This window comes from Haliaeetus leucocephalus, unplaced genomic scaffold (genome assembly GCF_000737465.1).
Source record: "Haliaeetus leucocephalus isolate CR32 unplaced genomic scaffold, Haliaeetus_leucocephalus-4.0 Scaffold291, whole genome shotgun sequence".
NCBI lineage: Eukaryota > Metazoa > Chordata > Aves > Accipitriformes > Accipitridae > Haliaeetus > Haliaeetus leucocephalus.
Window position 1 is genome coordinate 13893 of NW_010972727.1, and position 19800 is coordinate 33692.

Genomic DNA, 19800 nt, shown 5'->3' on the forward strand with positions numbered 1-19800 from the left:
TTGCTAATGACTGTCATCCTTCCAAGCCTTCTTTGCTTAATAGGATTGTTCAAAAGACACTGGCTTCCAAAGCTCTGGTGGCACATGTCTTCTGTTGGGCCTGTCTGTCACAATGTAGTTTCGGGTTAAGGTGTTGCTCAGCCTCTCCAGCTGGGGTTGATGTCTGTGACCTCCTCATCTTCGAAACAGCCTCTCTGCTAGATCATTCTGCAGCTGTCCTGTGTGCATGTAATCTGCTGGGGTGCAAGGGCAGGGGCAGCTGGTTGAGGAGGAAGTTACTGAGCTTCCAGCGTGTATGTGCGCTTTGAGGGCTGATGTGGGATGGTTGTGATCAAACCCCAGGGACCTGTGACAGATAACCACTTCTCAGTTAAGCGGGAGTACTGACTCTCTCTCTCCAGCATCCCAGAAGTGTTGCTTGGAAGGGACCAACAACCTTGGTAGGTCTCTAGTTCAACCTTCTGCTTGAAGTGGGGTTGTCGCCAGCATTAGGTCAGGTTTTTATTTGGGTTTGCGCTCTAGGGTGTGTCAGCAGTAAATATCTCGCTCCTCTAACTGTTGTGTCCTCAGTTACCCGCTGACACTGTCGTGACTTCCTTATGACTGGGGGAGTTTTCTTGGTTCAAGAGAGTAATGACAATCAGGGAAACAGAGGGGCTGAGCATTGTCCCAAATTGACAGTGATCAGGAGTCTGCAGCCACGTTGTGTTAAGGCTGTGCTGGTCCTATTTTTGCTCTGAAAACTGCAGTTATCATGTGTGATCTTTAGCCAGGCACTAAGTTAATCCTCAAACTCTCCTCTGAGCTATTTCCAAGCTCCTAGCCCAGTGCAGTTAACTCTCCCTGGTGCCAAGTGAAAATTAAAGTTTATGCATTAGCAGAAGTCAATGCAAGTACCCGGAGTACTTAAAAAATCAGCACAGATACTTGTTCATTCAAAGGAGTCCAAGATTCTGCTCTGTATTGGCAACTGCCTCTTGGCTGGATCTGCACATCGTGGAGGTTGGAGTGTTGTTCAGGGTAGCAGTATAAGCCTTCGCCCAGCAATGTAGTGCATACTTTTTTTTTCTAAGGTGCATTTTTCAAGGAAAAAAAGAACAGCAACAGCCCTGATCTGACTGCACAAAAGCGTCCTGGCGGAGGTGGAAGGGAGGAGGGGACATGTATCAAAGACTAGTCTCCAGATGTGGAGTCTCCAAATATGGCTGTGTGTAGTGTATGAAGAGGAACATTTTGTGATTAAACCCAGTAGGCTGGCTGAATTGATTGGTTTTGTTCTTTTAGGCTTAATATGGATTAACTTAAGCTTTAAAAAACATGATCAATTGTCCCTCCATTTTCTTGAGCAGATCTATAAAACACTATTTCCTGATGGATCAAGGGGACTTTTTTGTTCACTTCATGGATCTCACGGAAGAGGAACTTAAGAAGCCTGTAGATGACATCATAACTACGAGGCTAGAGGCTCTGCTTGAATTAGCCCTGCGAATGAGCACAGCCAACACAGATCCTTTCAAGGACGATTTAAAGGTAAGAATGTATGTAAGCAGAAGATAAATGAATTTGAGCTGAAGGCCTTCCGTGATTTGGGAAGATCTGTGTGCCTGTAGGAACCTGCTGAATGTACAGTGAAGGAAGAGAGAACTGATGGCTGTCCTTCTGTAGACCTCTGGGTTAAGTCCTCTTTCATCCAGATTAGCAACTGGAAGTACCCACCCTGGACAAGGGGCTGCGTTTTCTTGCTGGCATCTGAACATGGAGAAGGTGCTTTTGGGTGGCCTCAGGATGAGGTGGAAGTAGTAGTATGTCTCTCATACTTAATCTCAGCTTGGGTGCTCACTTTGGAGTACAAGAAAATACCTAATTAGAAGTCCTGCCTATTAATGATTGTGTATTTTACAGATGTGAAGCAGCACAGAGGCTGTGCCTGGGGAGTGTGAGATCTGAATAGACCTTACAGAGGCTGAGGGCAAGGGGGAATGATCAGCAGAGTAGTATGTTGTATGCTGATTGTTAAATACTACAGTGACACTGCTCCGGTGTCTGCTGCAGTGCTGTCCGGATCATGTCATTCACTATTGCTTCCTAGGTGGTCTGATGACTTGAGAGTGACTCTAATAATTTGCACTTCTGCCACATATCTGTTGCTACGCAGTAGTTGTGAGTATCCTGGAGCTTCATTTTTTTCCTGCTTTTCCTTTATAGATTGATTTGATGCCTCATGACCTCATTACACAGCTCTTGAGAGTATTGGCCATAGAAACGAAACAGGAGAAGGCCATTATCAGTGCAGATCCCACAGAGCTCACTCTCAGTGGTCTGGAAGCATTTTCCTTTGACTACATTGTTAAGTGGCCTCTGTCCCTTATTATAAACAGGTAAAGTATCAATCCACTGAAGGAAAAAAAAGACAGAAGCTTTTGCATTGAGGTTGAAACACATTTCCACACAGCAAAATACTGGAAAGCCTGTATCCTTAAAGTGATGTTTCAAGTTGCTGACTAGTATGGAATCCTTTGGGGTTGTTGAGCCCTGCTTGCTCCACTTGTAGGCTATGGAATATGGATTGTATCTTCAGTAGAGCCCTACTAGACCATGTCTAAGGCATGCTTGGAAAGTCAAGCTTTCATTTTAAATGGTGGGAAGACACAGATCAAAGGATGCTTTCTCAGCCTGGTCCCTGCTATTACTTGTGACTGGTCACCCAGTTTTCATTTGTCCATGGCTTTCTGAAGTATTTGCCCTGAGAACATGAACTCTGACAAGAGGGTTTCCATGCAAGAATTAAGCATTTCTCAAATGTGGAGAGCAGAACAAAATGCATTTTCTGGTATCCCTGGTTGCGAACTAGAAGGATACAGGCTGTTGCTAGAATTACTATAGCAAGCTATTTTGCATTTAATTGAGTTATGAGGGACAGGATGGTTCATTTTTCTGCAGGGATTTGCCCCCTGTTTCCCTTGAGAAATACTGGCAGACCTGCTACTGTGAGCCAAGGCAAGTAGGACAAGCAGTGTTAACATGAACAGGGTGACAGATGTTGAATTGTTAAATGCCAACAATTAGTTTGTCCCTTAATTTCCCCTCTAAAAATCCACTTGACACAGTGGGACTTTATTAATGATGTGATGCTTTTGAAATTATGTCTTTTTCTTTCAAATTAAGTGTATTAGCTCTGATGGTAGCTGATGGAAGTGAAAATACTATTTGGTAAGGTTCCATGAACTGTATCGACTGGAGCTCTGTAGACACCTACACCAAAGTGTCTGAATGCAGACCTGAATCCAGTCCCTGAAGCTATAAAAAAGCATACCCATCTGCTTCTGACAGTGCATTGCTGATGGGGTAATGCTGCCTGTAGCTTGGTTACAGCTTTTTCTTCATCTTTTTTGGAGAATCCTGGTGAATTGTTTTGGTGATCATAGCAGTCTTAGTGCAGTGGGTACATGACCGCAGGCTTTCAGCCCTCTGTCCCAGCATCTATGTGAGTGACCTTTCTGCAGGTAGCTCTAGGGAATTGAAGAAGGAGGCTGGTGATGTACCCACTGGCAGGAAACATGGAGGAGGAACTCCTTGGAGAGAAATTCTTTGGGATGACAACAAATATGATTTTTTTTTCTTTGTTTCAGTGCGGATCTGTGTGCGTCCTGAAGGCGTAAGGAACATATTGTGTAAAGTCTCTTTGCCTTTGAGCAGCCTCAGCCTTCACAGCTTAGTCTGTCAGTCAGAACAGGGCTTAATCTGAATGGGTTTCTCCTTTCTTTCCAGGAAAGCACTGACAAGATACCAGATGCTTTTCAGACACATGTTCTATTGCAAACATGTGGAAAGACAGTTGTGCAATGTTTGGATCAGCAATAAGACGGCCAAGCAATTCTCCCTACATTCAGCTAAGTGGTATGGCCTTTTTGTTTGCTGGATCAGATCTGAAGTTTTGGGTTTTCTTCTTGCTAGTGAGATATGTCGTGACATGGATCAGATCATTTTGACAGGAAAAAGATCCTTACAAATTTCTTACAGGCTGAGAGAGGTCAAAATATAACAATTTAGGTTTCAGTAGGAAGTGTCTGCTCAATAATCTTTGTGCTGCTTGGCTCATTCCTCTTTGTTGGCATGAAGTTTTGGAAAGGAAGAGATGGTCTTTACGGTTAGCTCATTATACACTGAACAGTTACAGCAGAGGACATCTGTGCATATACTGTCTTGGTTGCTACTTTAGCATCAGCAAGATTAGTAAGGACCCCAGTAGTTTAAAAGCAACATTCTTTTCTTCTGGCCAGACCACTAGCAAGGACTCATGACCTTCACACAGCTTGGCTAATGTTTGGGGTTTTGGTGTGATACTAATTGAATGAGGTAAAATTGGTGGGATGTTTTCCCAGGAAGTCATTCTATCTTGTTCCATCTGTGAGGGTAGATTTTCGTCTTTGGATCTGCACCCCAGGCGCTGGAGGTGCCTATTTGGAGAGCGAGGCAGACCCCAGCATTGCGGGTAGTACCTTCTGCCTTGCCAATGAGCACTTTCTGGTGACAAGGTACCCTCGGCTGCCTTGGCGCTGACCTCAGCCATCATGACGGTAGCTCTGGTTCTGTAATTGTAGAGGTATTAGTGGAAGAGACCTGTGAAGGTCTCTAGTCCAACCTCCAGCTCACAGGACAACTGTGATCAGCAGAGGACAGGACAGTCATGGTTGAAAACCCCTAGGGTGGGTATCCCCCACATCTCCAGTGACCTGTCCCAGTTTGCTGAAGTCAGTTCTTAGTTTGCCATCACAGAGCCTGCATAAATTAACATTGAAAGAACCTCTATATAATCCTACCATTCTATTTTAAAGGTGAAATTGCATTAAATACCCCAGGTAGCAGGTGATTTGATTAAATATTTGGATCCCCTGAACATATTGATGCAAGGCATAGAATACTTTTTTCCCAATAAGGCTGGAAAGAAACATGAACCATTTATCTTGTTAAATTTTGCTCTGCTAACGAATGCGTGTCTCACTCGATAGCTACACTAGTAAATTTGCTTTAATATTTAATATTAAAATTTCAGTTGAATATAAGCAAATATTCAAAGTAATTGTCCAGTCTATAACAGGTTCAAACCTCTGACTCTACTAATTGAGGCAAAGGCATTTGAATATGTGGAAAATAATCAGAAGTGGTTTGCATTAACTTTATAATCCCTTCCACACTGCAGCAGTGAATTTGCTAGGACAGAAATATTTAGCTCTGCTTGACTGTGCAAGCCTGGTGATAGTTCTTCGTGGCATTTGCTAGCTCTAAGATGTGTGGGTGTGATTTCTCCCCTAGGTTTGCTGGTGCTTTCACACTGCGGCAGCGGATGCTGAATTTTGTACAGAATATCCAGTATTACATGATGTTTGAAGTGATGGAGCCAACATGGCACATTCTTGAGAAGAACTTGAAGCTGGTGAGTGTATGTGCTTGAGAGAAGTTGGAATGGAAGTCTTAAGTTAACAAATTTAATAGAGGGGAAAAATGCCTATTACTGCAGGTGTCTGTTAAACATTTTGCTGGAGGCACTTAAAGTATCTGGGAACTGTTGTTCTTATCACACTGCAAAGGGTGCTGCTGTTCTACATCACCTTTCTGCTTTATTAGTCACACATCCTTTCTCTCTGATGCATCCTTCTATCTATGCCAAGCTCATACTCTGCACCCTGTTTTGTAAAGGTGGTGTTCTGCTGAACATCGCCTTACACAGAAGAAGGAAAACTATGGAAAAGGAAGAAGAATGCAGGGTGCAAAGATCATAAACTGGTCCAGATATCTTCAGCTGATTCCTTGGCTGACTTATAGTGCTCTTAAAAGCCAAGTCTGTGCTTTCTCTTTCATGAAGCTGCCAAGACTGGCATGTTAGGACTATCTGCTATAAAATAGGGCCTTCCTTGTTCAGGTGACTATTCCGTATGTGTATTTCCACTGCAGGTGGGTAAGGCTGGAGAAATTTTCCCCTCCGGTGGTATCTGGGAGAGGCTAAGCTCACTTCCCACTGGTTTTTATGCCTGATGAGGGGGTATCTGGGCAAAGCATGCCTGGCATCGTTTTGATTCCTTTCACGGAGATGTAATGTTCTGACCTGCGGGATTTTCCAGGTGTGTTGCAGAATATTTCTGGCACTAATCCAAGTCAGTGACTTCTCTAGAAATTAACTCTTTGCCCTAACAAAACCTGCAAGAATCAGTTTTTATCTCCTGATGGGCATGTGAGATGCCTTTATTATTTCACAGAGGAATACATTCTCAGATAACGTCCCACCTGCCTGTTTTAAACCAAGAATGAGAAGTCGTTGGGAGCTTACCTTTCAGAACAGGCTGTTCAAGAAGCCCATAAAGGTCTTCTCATGCCTGGCTTCATTCACATCAGATTTTTTGGTTCCATCCTTAACAACAGAGGAAAAAACCTGTCACCAACAGATCAAGGGCTATTCTCTCTCTAGAGCAAACCCTTCTCTCCCTTCCATTTTTTACCTGACTGGTAAAGATCTACACTGTCGGGGCATACAGAACTGTGGAAGTTCATTAGACAAGTGAAGTATGGTGCCTGAGTACTGGCGGATCAAGTGAAAGCCACAGCAATGCTGTAAATACCTATTGTCTTCCTTGCCATCAGCCTGGGCCCAGCCCATAGCTTCTTCGTTGCCTAGGAACATGTGCTGGAACCAGGGCACTGGATGCCTCAGCTCTCAGCACCAGTGGACCTGCCTGGCTTCTTCTGGTTTCTGGCATACAAACAACTCTGTGGGCGGAAAAAGAGAGCAGAGATAGCATCTTAGGTTACTTCTGTACTGCTGCCTAAAACAAAGGCAGAGACATAGGCTGTCTGCTCCATATTACATAGCAAATGTCTCCACTGGGTCCTATGTGGTCCTAACATACAATCATTTTGTGTTCTTCTAGTTTCAAGTGTTTGCAGCAGTCTGGGGAGGGCTGTATTGTAGCTGTTTTCATAACATGAAACTGCAGGGAAGTGTTGCGTGGGCTGGGGTATGTCGTGAGAGTCTGTGAAAGCGCTCGAGGGTGCAAAGCTTGGTGGAGTAGTGTTGGAGGGCTTTGCCAAGGGAGGGAGTCTGACCTGCTGCCACCTCCTCCATGCCAGCAGACAACTTGAGAAGGCCATTAGAAAGTGCTATCCCTGAGCTTTGTATGACAGTTGCCTTGACATATGGCACTTGGCACAGGCAAGGGCTGTGCCAGGCAGTGAACTTGTGTTTAATTAGAGCAGAGGATCAGTGATCCATTCGTCAAGGGTGCTTATTTTGCAGCATAACCTTTGTGATGGCTGTAGTCATTTTCCTTATCCCAAGGGACACTGCGTTCCTCATGGTCCTTCTGAGTTTCGTTACCCACTGTGGTGCTGCTGTGTTGGGGCTGGTGTTAGGGTGCCCCAGCTACTGTGAGGAAACAGGAGGCAAATGTACATCACCTTTTTATTCTTTCCTCTGGTAGTCATCCTGTGATCAGATGCTTTTGGGTTGCACATCTTTTTCCTCTTACACCATGAAAAACATTTATCTGATGTACCAAACAGCTAAACACTCCTTCTGGAATCTGCATTAAGCCACAGCAGCTCTTTTGGCAGCTCTCTGATGAGCCTTGTGAATCTTCAACATCAGCTGACCCCGTCTTAGTTTCTACTGTGTATTGGGGAATTTTTCTGGGGTCAGCTAACCAACATTTTTTGATGCCATGTCATCCTTTTTCCTAGAGAATTCACAGGAGGTATCAGGTCTAGGATTGTGAGCATCTCCGCATATTCTTGGAAAGGGCTTCTGGAGAAGAAGAGGTTATATGTCAAGCTCCTGGATGATCTGAGAGAAGTGTACTTGCTTCTTAATTTTGTTGTAAGTTTAGGTTTGCAAAATTTAATACTCAGTTTACTTTACTGGCATTGAGGCACTTGAAAAGTTATCCTGTCCCAGGTTCTTCTAAACTGATTTCAGTCTCTGCTGATTCTAGATGTCCTAGAAGGGACTGTTAAACACAGTAGGCGTGCGGTCTGTATTGATGGCATCCACTATTTGGAAGAGACAATCTCCTGATTCCAGAGTTTTTGCAAAGACTTTATGTCTGAAGATCCCTCTCTGCTTTGGCTCTCAGCCATTGAGTTTCTCTACTCCTTCAGAGATATAGCGGTGTTGAAGCATTTTTATTTCAGTTCCAAAAAGAAATTTGCCAATTTATACTGTTTCTCGGAGGAGCCCATTCCCAAGAAACCTTTTTGATAGCCCAAGCAGGCAGAATTTTTCCCTTCCTATGGAACATCTCTGAGCCTCTTTAGCCTGCCAGAGATGTTGAGGTAGCAGGAATAAAGTGACTTTGCTGGCACTGGGGAAGGGTGTTTCCATGGCTGTATGTCAAGGAGATCTGTCCATACGTTCACCATATGCTGCTTCATTTCTGAAACCTTGAGGGCTGCTGCAGTGTTTTGTAGAGCATTTCCACCATTGCTCTGTACATGAAGGGCTTCTCCAAGTAATAGTGCAGTAACAAAGACTCAAAGCTGCCTGTGATGTGAATAGGTACACAAGTCATCACTGGAAACCGAGAAAGTTTTTTGGCAAGTTACCAAAGTCTTTGAGACATAATCCAAATGTATGTTTGCCTCCCATCCTCATCAGCGTCCTTGAAGGCTTTTAAATCTCTGGGAGATGGAGCATGCCCTCTACCAGTGCTGGGGCAGGAAAAGTCTGGCTCTAGGCAGTGTTGTGATATGGGCACCTGTGAGTCAAACAACTCAATGCTGCCAGCTAAAGAAGCTGTTTCAGTAACCACTTTGTTACGCAGTCTTGTAAAAGAGCCGCTTACCAGGGATGACATATCCCCAGCTACTGGGTAAAATCTTCCTTGATTTAAATAAAAGCATCATTTATTTCCAAACAGAGGATGCAGAACTGGCTCTTTAACATCTGTAACCTGCAGGCTGGGGTAGTTTTTTCCTTTCATTTGCATTATAGGAGGGAAAAGGATGATCCTGACTGGTCCCATGTAGTGCCTTACGTTGTTTTTTTGTCAGACTTCTCTCTTGTGCATTTCCACTTGAAGTTAAGGTGCTTTCTTCCTAAAAATATAACTAGTATCTTCACCTTCAAAACATCACTGTCTTCATCAACACAACTAGCATCTTTATTGCATCAGAGAGCAGCATTTATCCCTGTCCTGTACTAGTTGTTTAAAAGGTTATGGAGGAGTTTTCTGGCTTGATCCTGGTGGAGTGGTGCGGATACTTTGGCAGTTTTAGTCCTATGGTTCTTTCCTAGCTTGACTTGTGCTCTCAGTTTCAGCACATCCCATAATTGTACAGAGTGAGAGGGGCTTTCTAATCTGTCATTTAAAACTCAAGACTGAAACAGCCCACTGAAGTAGCAGAGCTGGACAAAAATCTTACAGAATCCTTGCAACACTGCATGTCTCAGTTCCTTATTGTGCTCCTAAAACACATTTCTGAATAACCTGTATGTTTTAAGCCTTGAAAACTTACTGACATTTAAGGTTCTTTGATTTATTTTCCTCTTTTCAACTTATTGTAGCTGACTTTACTGAGATTGTGAAGGTGGGAGTGGGCATGACAAGCAGATTTAAAAGCAAAGGAAGTGCATGTTCATAAAGCACATAACTCCATCCTGAGCCTCCTTTCCAGTCGAGGGTTTTTATGATTAAACGAAGCATAATTTGATTGAGAAGTTGATGTGACAAATCATAGGTAAAAAGCCGGTGAAGGGCTGTTGAATGCAGTAATGCAAATACAGTCTCCACCCCAGGATGTTTCTTGAAGCTGGAAGGTACATGAGAAGTATCTGAACATGCCCTCGAGCATGTCTGAGAGGTCACTGTCAGAGGCAGGATGCTGGGTTAGAGCTTTGGTCTGGTGCAGCACAGCAGTCCTGGTTTGGTTTTTCATTACTGTGCTATCCTGCCACAGGCATCTAATATTGATGATGTCCTGAGCCACCACACAAGCTTCCTGGATAACTGCTTGAAGGACTGCATGCTAACCAACCCGGAGCTGCTGAAGATCTTCTCCAAGCTGATGTCTGTCTGTGTCATGTTTACAAACTGCATGCAGGTATGTACAGCCTCACCGTATTGACCATGCCACTGCCAGCTGCTTTGGGTGCCAGACAGCTATGACAGTCCTTTTTTTCAACTCAACCCCTCTTGTCCTCGATGCACGTGGAAGAGCCTCTGTTCCTCCTGCCAGCAGGCTTTAGAGCTTGACTGCTCAGACCCTCATCCTTTCTCCCAGATGGCTTCTGTGGCTTTTCCCTCCACAAAATTCTTTATGCTTTTCTTTTTCGGTGTTGGCATCAGCCTCATATGAACTGAATTACCTCTCTTCAGCCAGTCCCGCAGCAGAATCTGAGGTGTAAGTGGTAAGGCTCTGTAGTTTTTAGCATGCTATTTTGAGGGTCAAGTGAGGACTGGTGATTGGACCCGTGGAGACTGATCTCCGTGAACACACTCTAGCCAGCATCTCAGGGAGCCCATAGCTTTAAAAAAACCCTACCTTCCTTTGGGTTTAGGGAGCTTTGTGTATTAACATTGTAAATTTAATCTCGGAGTTAGCTTTCATGGGAGTTAGCTAGCTACAGGGCTAGTAGAACTGAGCCAGCCTCATGCTTTGCCATAATTGAAAAAATGGAATCTAACCGTTTCCCCAACCCTCTGCCCTTCCAAGAGGTTCACCCAGAGCATGAAGCTGGATAATGAGATGGACCGGCTCACCTTAGAGCACGGCACAATGCTGGGCCCACCAACAGAGGAGGAGCGTGCTGAAGAGACTGCGAAGAAGAAGCTGACTAACAAGGTGGGACACAGGATGGACAGCTGAGCCCTTTCCTCTGTGAATGCCGCCAGGGCTGCAGTCTGGTCAGGGTGACTGTCCTACCTCTTGCAGGTAGACCTTCCTAGTTTCTAGAGCACCCAGAATCTTTGCAGGCATTTTTGAGGGTAGTGTGAAGCGCTGATGGTGTTCTCAAAGTCTGCTTTGAAGACCCTGTCTCCCTCAGCAGTCCCTGCACTTGTTTTTAAGTTCTTAGTTGTATTTTCAGCTGTGCAGTGGGTACCCACATACAGGCTTTCTGCAACTCAAGAACTTTCTTCTTTCCAGAACTAGCATTTTGTGATGGATGAAGCAATAAACTGTCAGGTGTGACTCTGCAGCCCATCCCTTTCACATCTGGGGTATTTGTCTTGTCCACATTTCTCCATCGATGCACATGTACTAAGCGATTTGTTTGGCATGCTCTGCTGTTAGCAGGCTGCCCCTGTCCTGCTGAAACCCCCTCTCTGGCACTCAGCCAGTAGAGTCCATCACACTGCAAGGCAGAGTGCTCCAGAGGTTACAGCCTGTCATAGGCAACACTCACTTTCTGCTTCCTGGCTTTTCCTCCTGCCTGAAAATAAATAATGACAACATATATTTGAGGATAACTCAACTGGGATCTACTCGGGTTCTCCCAGATAGGCACAGCAAGGTTTTTAACTACCAAGGACCTTGCAACTGTTTTGAAAGTTTTATTTTAGTGACTGAGCAATTGTTAAGTTTTATGGCATTATTTTTGAGCAGGTTAGGAAATAGGGAAGGAATAATTGCATCTCTTTGGCAAGTGCGAATCAGCAAACACATAGGGCCACTATGCGTTTGTCTTGATAGCTTTTAGCAGAACATGCTGACAACCTCCACCTGACATCTGGCTTCGAAGCAACGATCAACAAGTTTGATAGCAATTTCTCAACACATCTGCTGGACCTGTTGGACAAACTGAGCGTTTACAGCACCAATGACTGTGAGCACAGCATGCTCAACATCATCTACAGGTGAGCCAGTAGTTTTCTCTCTGTAACTTCCCCTCTTGTGGTTCTCAAATTCAGCTCAGGAAGAATAATTGCTGTTTATAACTGTGCATGTCTGCCCCATCAATGAAAACAATGAAATCACAATAAATATTGCTTTGCATTTCAACCCAAGGCTTCAAAAAAAGAACCACATTCCTTTGAATTATGTGAAATTTGTCTATTAATGTTGTAAATGTAATGCAAGTGTTAGTTTTCTTGGGGATTATCTCACTGGGTAGACAGTGAATAAGCTGATTCCTGCATACAGTGTAAGTATTCCAAGATGAGAAAACCATGCAAGGGATTGATCATAAGTGGCTATTTTGTTTTAAGTTCGTATCTTGTATTTATTGAAATAAGCATCCCTTAATATGTTTTTATTGTGGTCTCACCCATACTTCCTACTTCTTAGAAATCAAAATTCCTCAGTAATACCTAAAAGGCAGGTACACAAAATACACTACAGGAAAAAGAGAGAGATAAGGAGATTAGGTTTTGCTGCTAGGTTTATAACCTCTGTGTTTGTTTTTCAGTAAAATGACATGCATGAGGCCTTCTTTGGAATGATTAACATTTGCTTTTGCTATGAGAGTCATACATACTAGTGTTGCTGAGCTTTTTAAGATCTGTGTTATAGATTGCGGTAGCATGGAGGGACCTGCCCTGGTACTTCTAGCTTTGAGGAACCACAGATAATGCTCTAGGAGCATTACCCGGAGTTGAGCACATGCGCTATGAAAGCAGAACGCTTCTTGCTCTGATCCTGCTATCACACTTTAGGAGCAAAACAGAAATAACTGCAACAATGGAGTTTGCTGCTGGGAGCAGCTTTTAGTGTTTGTGACTGGAATGTGTTTTTCAAGAGTTAAGCACCCATGAAACCTAGCAGCCTGCAGATTGGAAATGTTCAGCTGAGGCATGCGTATAACCACAGAATAAGAAGGCAAGCGAGGGTCAGGAGTTGACATCTCTTAATTCAGAGAGTCACCTCAGTAGAAGTCACATGTAAGAGCTGCTGCGCACCATCCGCCTCACACCTGGCAAAGACTGTGACACTTCAGAAATGCTGCTTGCAGACTGTTAGGCACATGTGAAAACCAATTCATTTTTACAGTGACTTATTTTTTCCAGTGAAGAGGCAGGATATATATTGCATATAGGCATAATTTTAAGAGGCTAGGATTTTCCTGAATATAAAATATTTAAACACAACACTTTTTTAAGTGCTTGTTCTGTGTTTTTAAGTCTTAATAGACACATTTGCACTGTTACGGTGTGTGAGAGCCTAGAAAACTTGAGACTTACCTTCTTTGTCGTTGCTGTCAGCTAGGGGACAGAAAACAAAGCCATCCTAAACATCCATTAGTTTCTTCGTGCTGTCTGTAAGGCCATGTGTAGCCTTATTTTCATGTGTAAGCAATTGTAAACAGCTCTTACAGGACTAGGCAGAAATTAAGGTCATTTTTAGGTGTTGTTTCCTTTCATCTGTTTCCGAGGAAAGCCCTTGGTTTACTTCTACTCCCTACTTTTAAGAATGTTATTCATCTAAAGTTGTAATGCTTTTCAAGAGTAGATATGCTAGGATCAGTTGTCAGTGATACGTAATTTTGTTCATAAATGTGCCTGATAACTGGTTAATCACATACATTTTCTTTCTTCCCTTGGTGCTGTAGGGTTTCATGCCACAGGAAACCCACAGCCCCTTTGATATTTAGTGCAGAACAGGGTAGATCCTTATTTAGTTCTTTTTAACCACATAGGACTAAAGGGTACTTTGAGCTTTCTCCTAACTGTGCTTTGTCCTCTGTTTTGTTTTGTTTAAGTGTAGTCTTATTGCTCCTCTGCTTTGTTTGGTCGGTCTTTGTGAACTGTACTTTTTGTTGGTTGTTCTCATCCTTTAACTTAATCTTCAGGAAAACCATAAGAATATTAACCTGCAACCATTAAGTTCTGTTTGCTGCCCTTCTGTACCAGATGTCTTTTATGGACAGCTGACAACCCTTACACCTCTGTTGAGATGTGCTACACCTGAAAACAGAGAGAGAAAAGGTTTCAGGAATGTTTTTTTGAAGCAGGTTGTCCCCTTCTCATGCCCTGTCTCTTGAAGCTTTCATTGTCCTTTTCTAACAGCATCTGACAGGGCTGTCTGGGATTCCTGGTACCAACCTTTGCAAACACTGTTTTGTGAAGTATTCCAGCAGGAGACTGGGCTTCCAGTTATCTTTTATTTCTGAGAACTTCTTGACCAGCAACTACCATGCATTTACACAGCCCCTGGCTTCCTGTGTTAGCATCTGCTGCTCTATCTGAGATGTGGTCACACAGCTGAGACCAAGGTTGAACAGTAAAACCTGTCATCCCTGTTACCATGGGTGCTTCCAGGAGTGGAGTCTAGCCCACCAGCTCCCACAACACTGTAGAGAATTACATGTCTTGTCTTCTTCCTTGTAGGAATGTATTCCTTATTTAAGGAGGACAGGGATGCTCACAGGCATCTGAAAGGAAGTACAGTGCCACAGGACTGCTTGCTGCTCTGAACTCTCCTGCTTCTATTCCCTGTCAGGGTAGCAGCTTATCTTCCTACCACCAGAACTGCCCTTGTTGGTTGATACTCAGTCCCTGAAATGGGAAGGTAGGTGAGGACCCCTTCTCCACAGTCCTAATAACTCTTGATTCACTCCATCTCTGAAGTGACCAGAGTCAGAGGTCTCCTTCTCATCTTGGAAATTCTTCAAAGACTTTTTTTGTGGCTGTGAGTGGAGGCCCCAACTGTACAAGTGATTGCTGTTCCTTTCAGGACTAACCAGGACAGTTAAGTCTCTGCAAATCCTTTTAGGAAATGATGATGCAGCTTATCAAGGCCTTCTGGACATTTTATGTCAGCCTTCATCTGCCTGGGCATCACTGTTTATCATCATTGGACTGTTGTAGATTGCAGGCAGGATCCATCTGTAGAAAAATTGACAGGCCAAAGGGATTAAGCTCTTACACTCCCCTCACTGCCATCACTCCTAGGTGTCACAGTAGCATCCAGAGTCAGGCTAGATTCAGGGATCAAGACCACAAGCAGTTGAGTCATCCAGGCAAGAAAATTTACTCTTTCTCAGTGCTCCAGCCCTGCCTCCTTTATCAGCCCTGCCTCCTTCTTTATCAAGGGCTTACATTTTTATCATTACCAGTACAAGTTCTAACAGACAGGCTTTTTAATGATGCTCCATCCAGGAGATCTTAATGGGAACTAACTCTATGATCCAGGTGCTTGGACATCATTGCGGGTGGCACAGGGCATGGCCAACACAGTGTTGAAGACCCAAGTTGCCTGCTCTTTTAATAGAAAAGCATCATGACCCCACAGTTCTTGAGTCTTGTAAAGAACATGTGGAGATCGTCCCATTGGTGGGATCACCCAGCTCAGTCCAAGGCTGGAGTATGTTCTCAGCTTACTCATGAAGTCAACAATGTCATGTCCTCAACCAGTCTATACACCATGCAACAGCAGAAGTCCTGTGGCCTTCCATCACACTTTTATAACGTGTGATGCCAGACATTGATATAAGGCCTTTTCTGGCAGTAGCTCAGGTGGTGTCCTCCTTCCAGCACTGCTCCTACACTTAGCATCAGAGGTTCCCCTCTTTTATCATTGCATCCCCACCCTTGTGTCAACTTTATGCTTCTACCAGGATGGTGGGATGAGCTGATGCTGCACCATGGAGACTGGCTGTGTATCTTGTTCAGTTGTCCGTGGTCCATGGCGCCATGACCAGGAGCTATCTTCCGCCAGATGCCTTTGTGTTTCACAGACTGCACACGAGCATTAGCTGTGCCAGGAGGTGACTCCTGAGCTGTGGAAGCTCTGGAGCCCGTTCTTCCAAATATGGAGAGGTTGGTTTTTACAACGAGTACATCCTGCTTCAGGAGAAAGGAGAAGTATGGTGATTCAGGCGGGTTGCGAGAAAACAAAATGCTTCTGTTAGCAGTTTGCATTGAGGATGATGACCTAAGCTGTGTGCCCCCCTGGTATTTCCACGCCCCAGTTCTGTTCAAGGGCTGCAGAGGAAATACTCGGTCTTTATGCCAATAGGACTGTCATCTCTATCAAGTCCCCCAGTTTGGACTGTCTGGGGCCATGTGAGCCTTCACCAAGATGTTGGACATAGCTGGACCTTTACTGACAAACCAGATGTCCCTCCTTAACTGAAATACTGCGTGTTAACAGGCCATGCAACAGAACCTGTCTTTCCATTTCTACAGGCTGCTCAGTATAAAAGAGTGGAAGTCCCACGATGAATGCCCAGACATGACATTTAGCTCTCATTCAGTCTGTAGAGATTATTGGATCGAGTCCTGGACTCTATGGCAACAGGAACCCAAGAACCAGAGTGGAGATGGTTGCCATCTGAAATAACATATTTGACAGAGAGATGGAAGAGTTTTTAAGACATACCAGTATTTTCCTATAAATGATAACCTTTTTATATGACTGCTTTTCAAGGGTGGTAGTCAACATGTAAGATAGATAACAAAATATCCCTTTTATTCATAATTCTGGTACTGTGCTTTTATTTATTTGATCCTGGTTAATATTTATTCAGTTTACAGTACTGAGTAGCTGAGGCACAACCATCGTATTTGTAGCACCAAACAACAGAAGATGGAGATCCAGAGGGCTTTCTTCAAAGTGGGGAAGCTCACACATAACTCACACATCTTCAGTGTGCTGAAGTCCTGCTCAGGTGCCTTGGCTCCATCAGTAGCAGTGCTGACAGAGGGTTGGCAATGGCAGAAAATCTCCGGAGTCACTCCTTCACATCCCAGTAGTGAAAAGGAGAAGAATTACAGCATAGAGGACTTTGTCAGAAGGATTACTTGAAACCAAATACTTAGAAATCTTAGGCATCAAGTGCTGTTAGCATTCATCAGATATCCTTCCTTTACCAGTTCAGAGGAAACGGCAATGGTTGAGCTTAGCATAAGACCAGTAGGATGTATGAGATGATGCAAACCCCAGAAAAAAAATTCCCAGCCACAAAACAGGAAACTGAAAGTGTAAGCAGAGTTTGCAGAAGCATCACGCAAATCCTTAAGAGACAGTTACAAAGATCATTTAACCCTAAAAACATAGCTGAAAGGGAAGCAAATCAAAATCTGCAATTCAAGAATTTTGCAATAAAGCAACTTTAGAAATGGAACAGATCCTCAAAGCAAGGATGTAAATGAGTCCTGGCTTTATATTGGAATCAAAGTTTGGTAAATATGCTCTCCTCAGTGTCAGGTTTCCTTTGTACAACACTTAAAGGATGAAAGAGATGTAAGCTTTTCAACCAGGAGAGAGCAACAGATAAATTCCATCTGTCAAGCCTCTGTTTTCTGCAGTCACCAAAAAATGTCAAGGAACAATTTGTTGCCGTTTGTGTAAGGTTGTTAAGCAACATGAAACTCAAATATTGTGCCCATTCATTTAGTATTGGAGCAACTTAATTTGAGAAATGTAGAGAGTAACTTTTGTGTGATTCACAGGCTTATATTGACTATTGCTTGGTGTTCCCAGGGCACACGTTTTTAAGAGCAGCACGTCTTAGTTGGCTTCGTAGTGCAGAGATCTGCCTAAGGAAGGTCACAGCAGGTGTGGAGCTGGGTGGCTTTCTGGCATCATTTGGATTATCAAGGAGACAGGATTATGATATCACTGATGTTGCCTGCTTTGGAGGGCCGTTTACAAGTATCAGCAGTACTTGTGCTTTTGGCTGAGCATCTTCTCATCTTCTTGAATTGTGAATCTGTTCGAAGCATACTTGTGTTAGCAAGGAGGTGGTGATAATGGAAACTGCAACATGTCATGGTAGTTACAGTGGATAATATGGTGGATTTCATATGGGAATTAATACCAGAGTTCAATGGTGGTGAACTCTGGTATTAAGGAGTGGTGGGAAGTGGCCAGGAAGGTGTGGAGGTTTGAGGAGCCCTCACCCCTGGTGCCTTGTCCCCGAGTGACAGGTCGCCAGGTTTGTGTGGTCAAGCTGTAGTTCTGGAGAAGAAGCTATTAGCAATTGGTCCTTCCTGGTGTATTTTATACATGTGTAAAGAACAGGTGAAATTTAGCCTGTTGTCAAGGGATGAGCACAGAAGAGGTGTGACCGACAACCCCTGTGGCACAGTGCAGACATCCCCATCTTGCTCTGAACAAGCTGCTATGTCTACCCAGCCTGAGGCAGTCCCGTGCAGGGATGGCAGGTCCAGAGCTCGTGGCAGTGTGGCCCCGTTCAGCTGATGCCCTGGGAGAGGTTTCTCATCCAGGAGCCGTGGTTGGGTAAGAGGAAGGCAGTGCTTGGTGGGGTGGGCAAGGGGGAGTGGCGGCTGCTTGAGAGGTCTGTGCTGCGGCGCAGACCCCTTTGCTGCACAGGCAAGCATCCCCCCTTCTTCCCGCAGTGAGACTTGCTTTGCTTTGCTTCACACCCCTCATTTCAACAAACTTTGTCCTAAAATTCATCTGACCCCATAAAAGAGTTTACATATTTTTAGATCCTCTTGCTGCCTTCAAGCGCCTCGATGAGCACCTGTGCTGCGGCACTTGCAGCACCAAGCTCTCAGGGGCCGTTGGCAGTGTGTTCGGCTTGCTGCATGCTGCTCTTGGGCAGTGTTGAGCCAGCAGGCTGCCAAAACTTCTGGGTTTTTTGTCTCTCAGGTTGGACTTCAATGGGTTCTACACAGAGCGCCTGGAGCACATGTCTGCCGAGCGCAGCCAGAAGGCAGCTCCCCTGCTTCCCCGCCTGGCCGTACCTGCCCAGTGAAGCCCTGCTGTTGCCCCTTTCAGCCACCCCCTCTTCTGCACCAGCAGAGAACCAGACACTCACTGACTTCAAACTAGGAGTACTCAACCCTCTACATTGACAGTGTGAGCTGGAAACAAACCATAAGGGTTGTCACAGAGAGACAGGGGAGTAGTCTCCTGAAATGTATGTAATGGATTTTCTCTTCTGAGAGGCTTTTAGTTAAGTCCTTTTTTTTTACTACATTGTAATATGATGTATTTGTGTGTTGTAAAATAAATAAAAGATCAGGGTCTGTTAACAGAACTCAGGATGCAAATTAGTCTTTTAAGTGACTAAATTTTGGTCAGCTCACAGAGATGTTCCTCAGCTGCCATGCGGCATTATTTTGGGAGGAGAGCCTAACAACTGGGGGGTTACTGGAATGAAGCTGATCAGCTGCTCTAACTGATGACATGTGGTCTGGAGTTGATGAGCAGGTATGTGATGTTCATATCATATTGGCCGAGTCCTCAACAGAGGACTTTCAGGGTATATTACGCAGTTGTGCAGCCATAAAAATTGCTTAAGCCAGTTTGGGAGCAGGTGTGGTAGAGGGTGGAAGAGAGGAAGAGTATCTCCCAGGAACAACCAGAGGCCTCAGTGGCAAGTGTGTGAACCTGGGGAGATGTGCAAGGGCTGTAGATACAGGGCTGAGTGCTCCTGTTAATGACCTGGCCTTCCTCTCCCTCTCCTCCTCCTTTGCAAGGACCTTCTAGAGTACATTAGAGGGAAGAGCCAGGTTTTCTTTGCTCTGGTGGCCTAAAGCTGGTCCTCCAGCTTGGCAAAGGGAGAGAGACTCAAGGAGAGGATGGAGACCACCAATCCTGAGTCTGGAGGACTGAATTCCTTCATCTGGAGGCTGAGGTTAAGGACCAGGACCTCAGCCAGCATCATCTGGCTCTTCAGGGAAGGCACTTGTGCAGTTCATGGGGAAGGCAAAGTGTCCTGTTCCCCCCACTGAGGTGGCCTCTTAGTCTGGGGAGGCTTGGAGAAGTTGACCTGGCATTTCCATTAAGTTTCTGTGGATCTACAGACTTCACAGCCTGTCCCTTGAGCATAAGGTGGAGAGGCAGAGGGGCCCAGGTCCCTAGAGGAACCTGCTCGCCTCCTGGTGCCCAACATCTCAGGCT

General features: G+C 44.6%; 1 protein-coding gene across 2 annotated transcripts in view; it reads left to right on the plus strand.

The window, feature by feature from the left end:
- Positions 1-18833, plus strand: part of TUBGCP2 (tubulin, gamma complex associated protein 2) — a 32468-nt gene extending 13635 nt beyond the window's left edge. Inside the window, exons 8-15 of one of the 2 annotated variants that reach the window (XM_010570123.1) lie at positions 1350-1530; positions 2206-2378; positions 3769-3897; positions 5314-5434; positions 9946-10089; positions 10702-10830; positions 11680-11843; positions 18544-18833. In XM_010570123.1, the coding sequence (XP_010568425.1) occupies positions 1350-1530; positions 2206-2378; positions 3769-3897; positions 5314-5434; positions 9946-10089; positions 10702-10830; positions 11680-11843; positions 18544-18649 (1147 nt within the window). In that variant the 3' untranslated portion in view covers positions 18650-18833. The remainder of the gene's footprint in view (positions 1-1349; positions 1531-2205; positions 2379-3768; positions 3898-5313; positions 5435-9945; positions 10090-10701; positions 10831-11679; positions 11844-18543) is intronic. The other variant, XM_010570124.1, reaches the window with a different exon arrangement.
- The last annotated feature ends 967 nt before the right edge of the window (positions 18834-19800 follow it).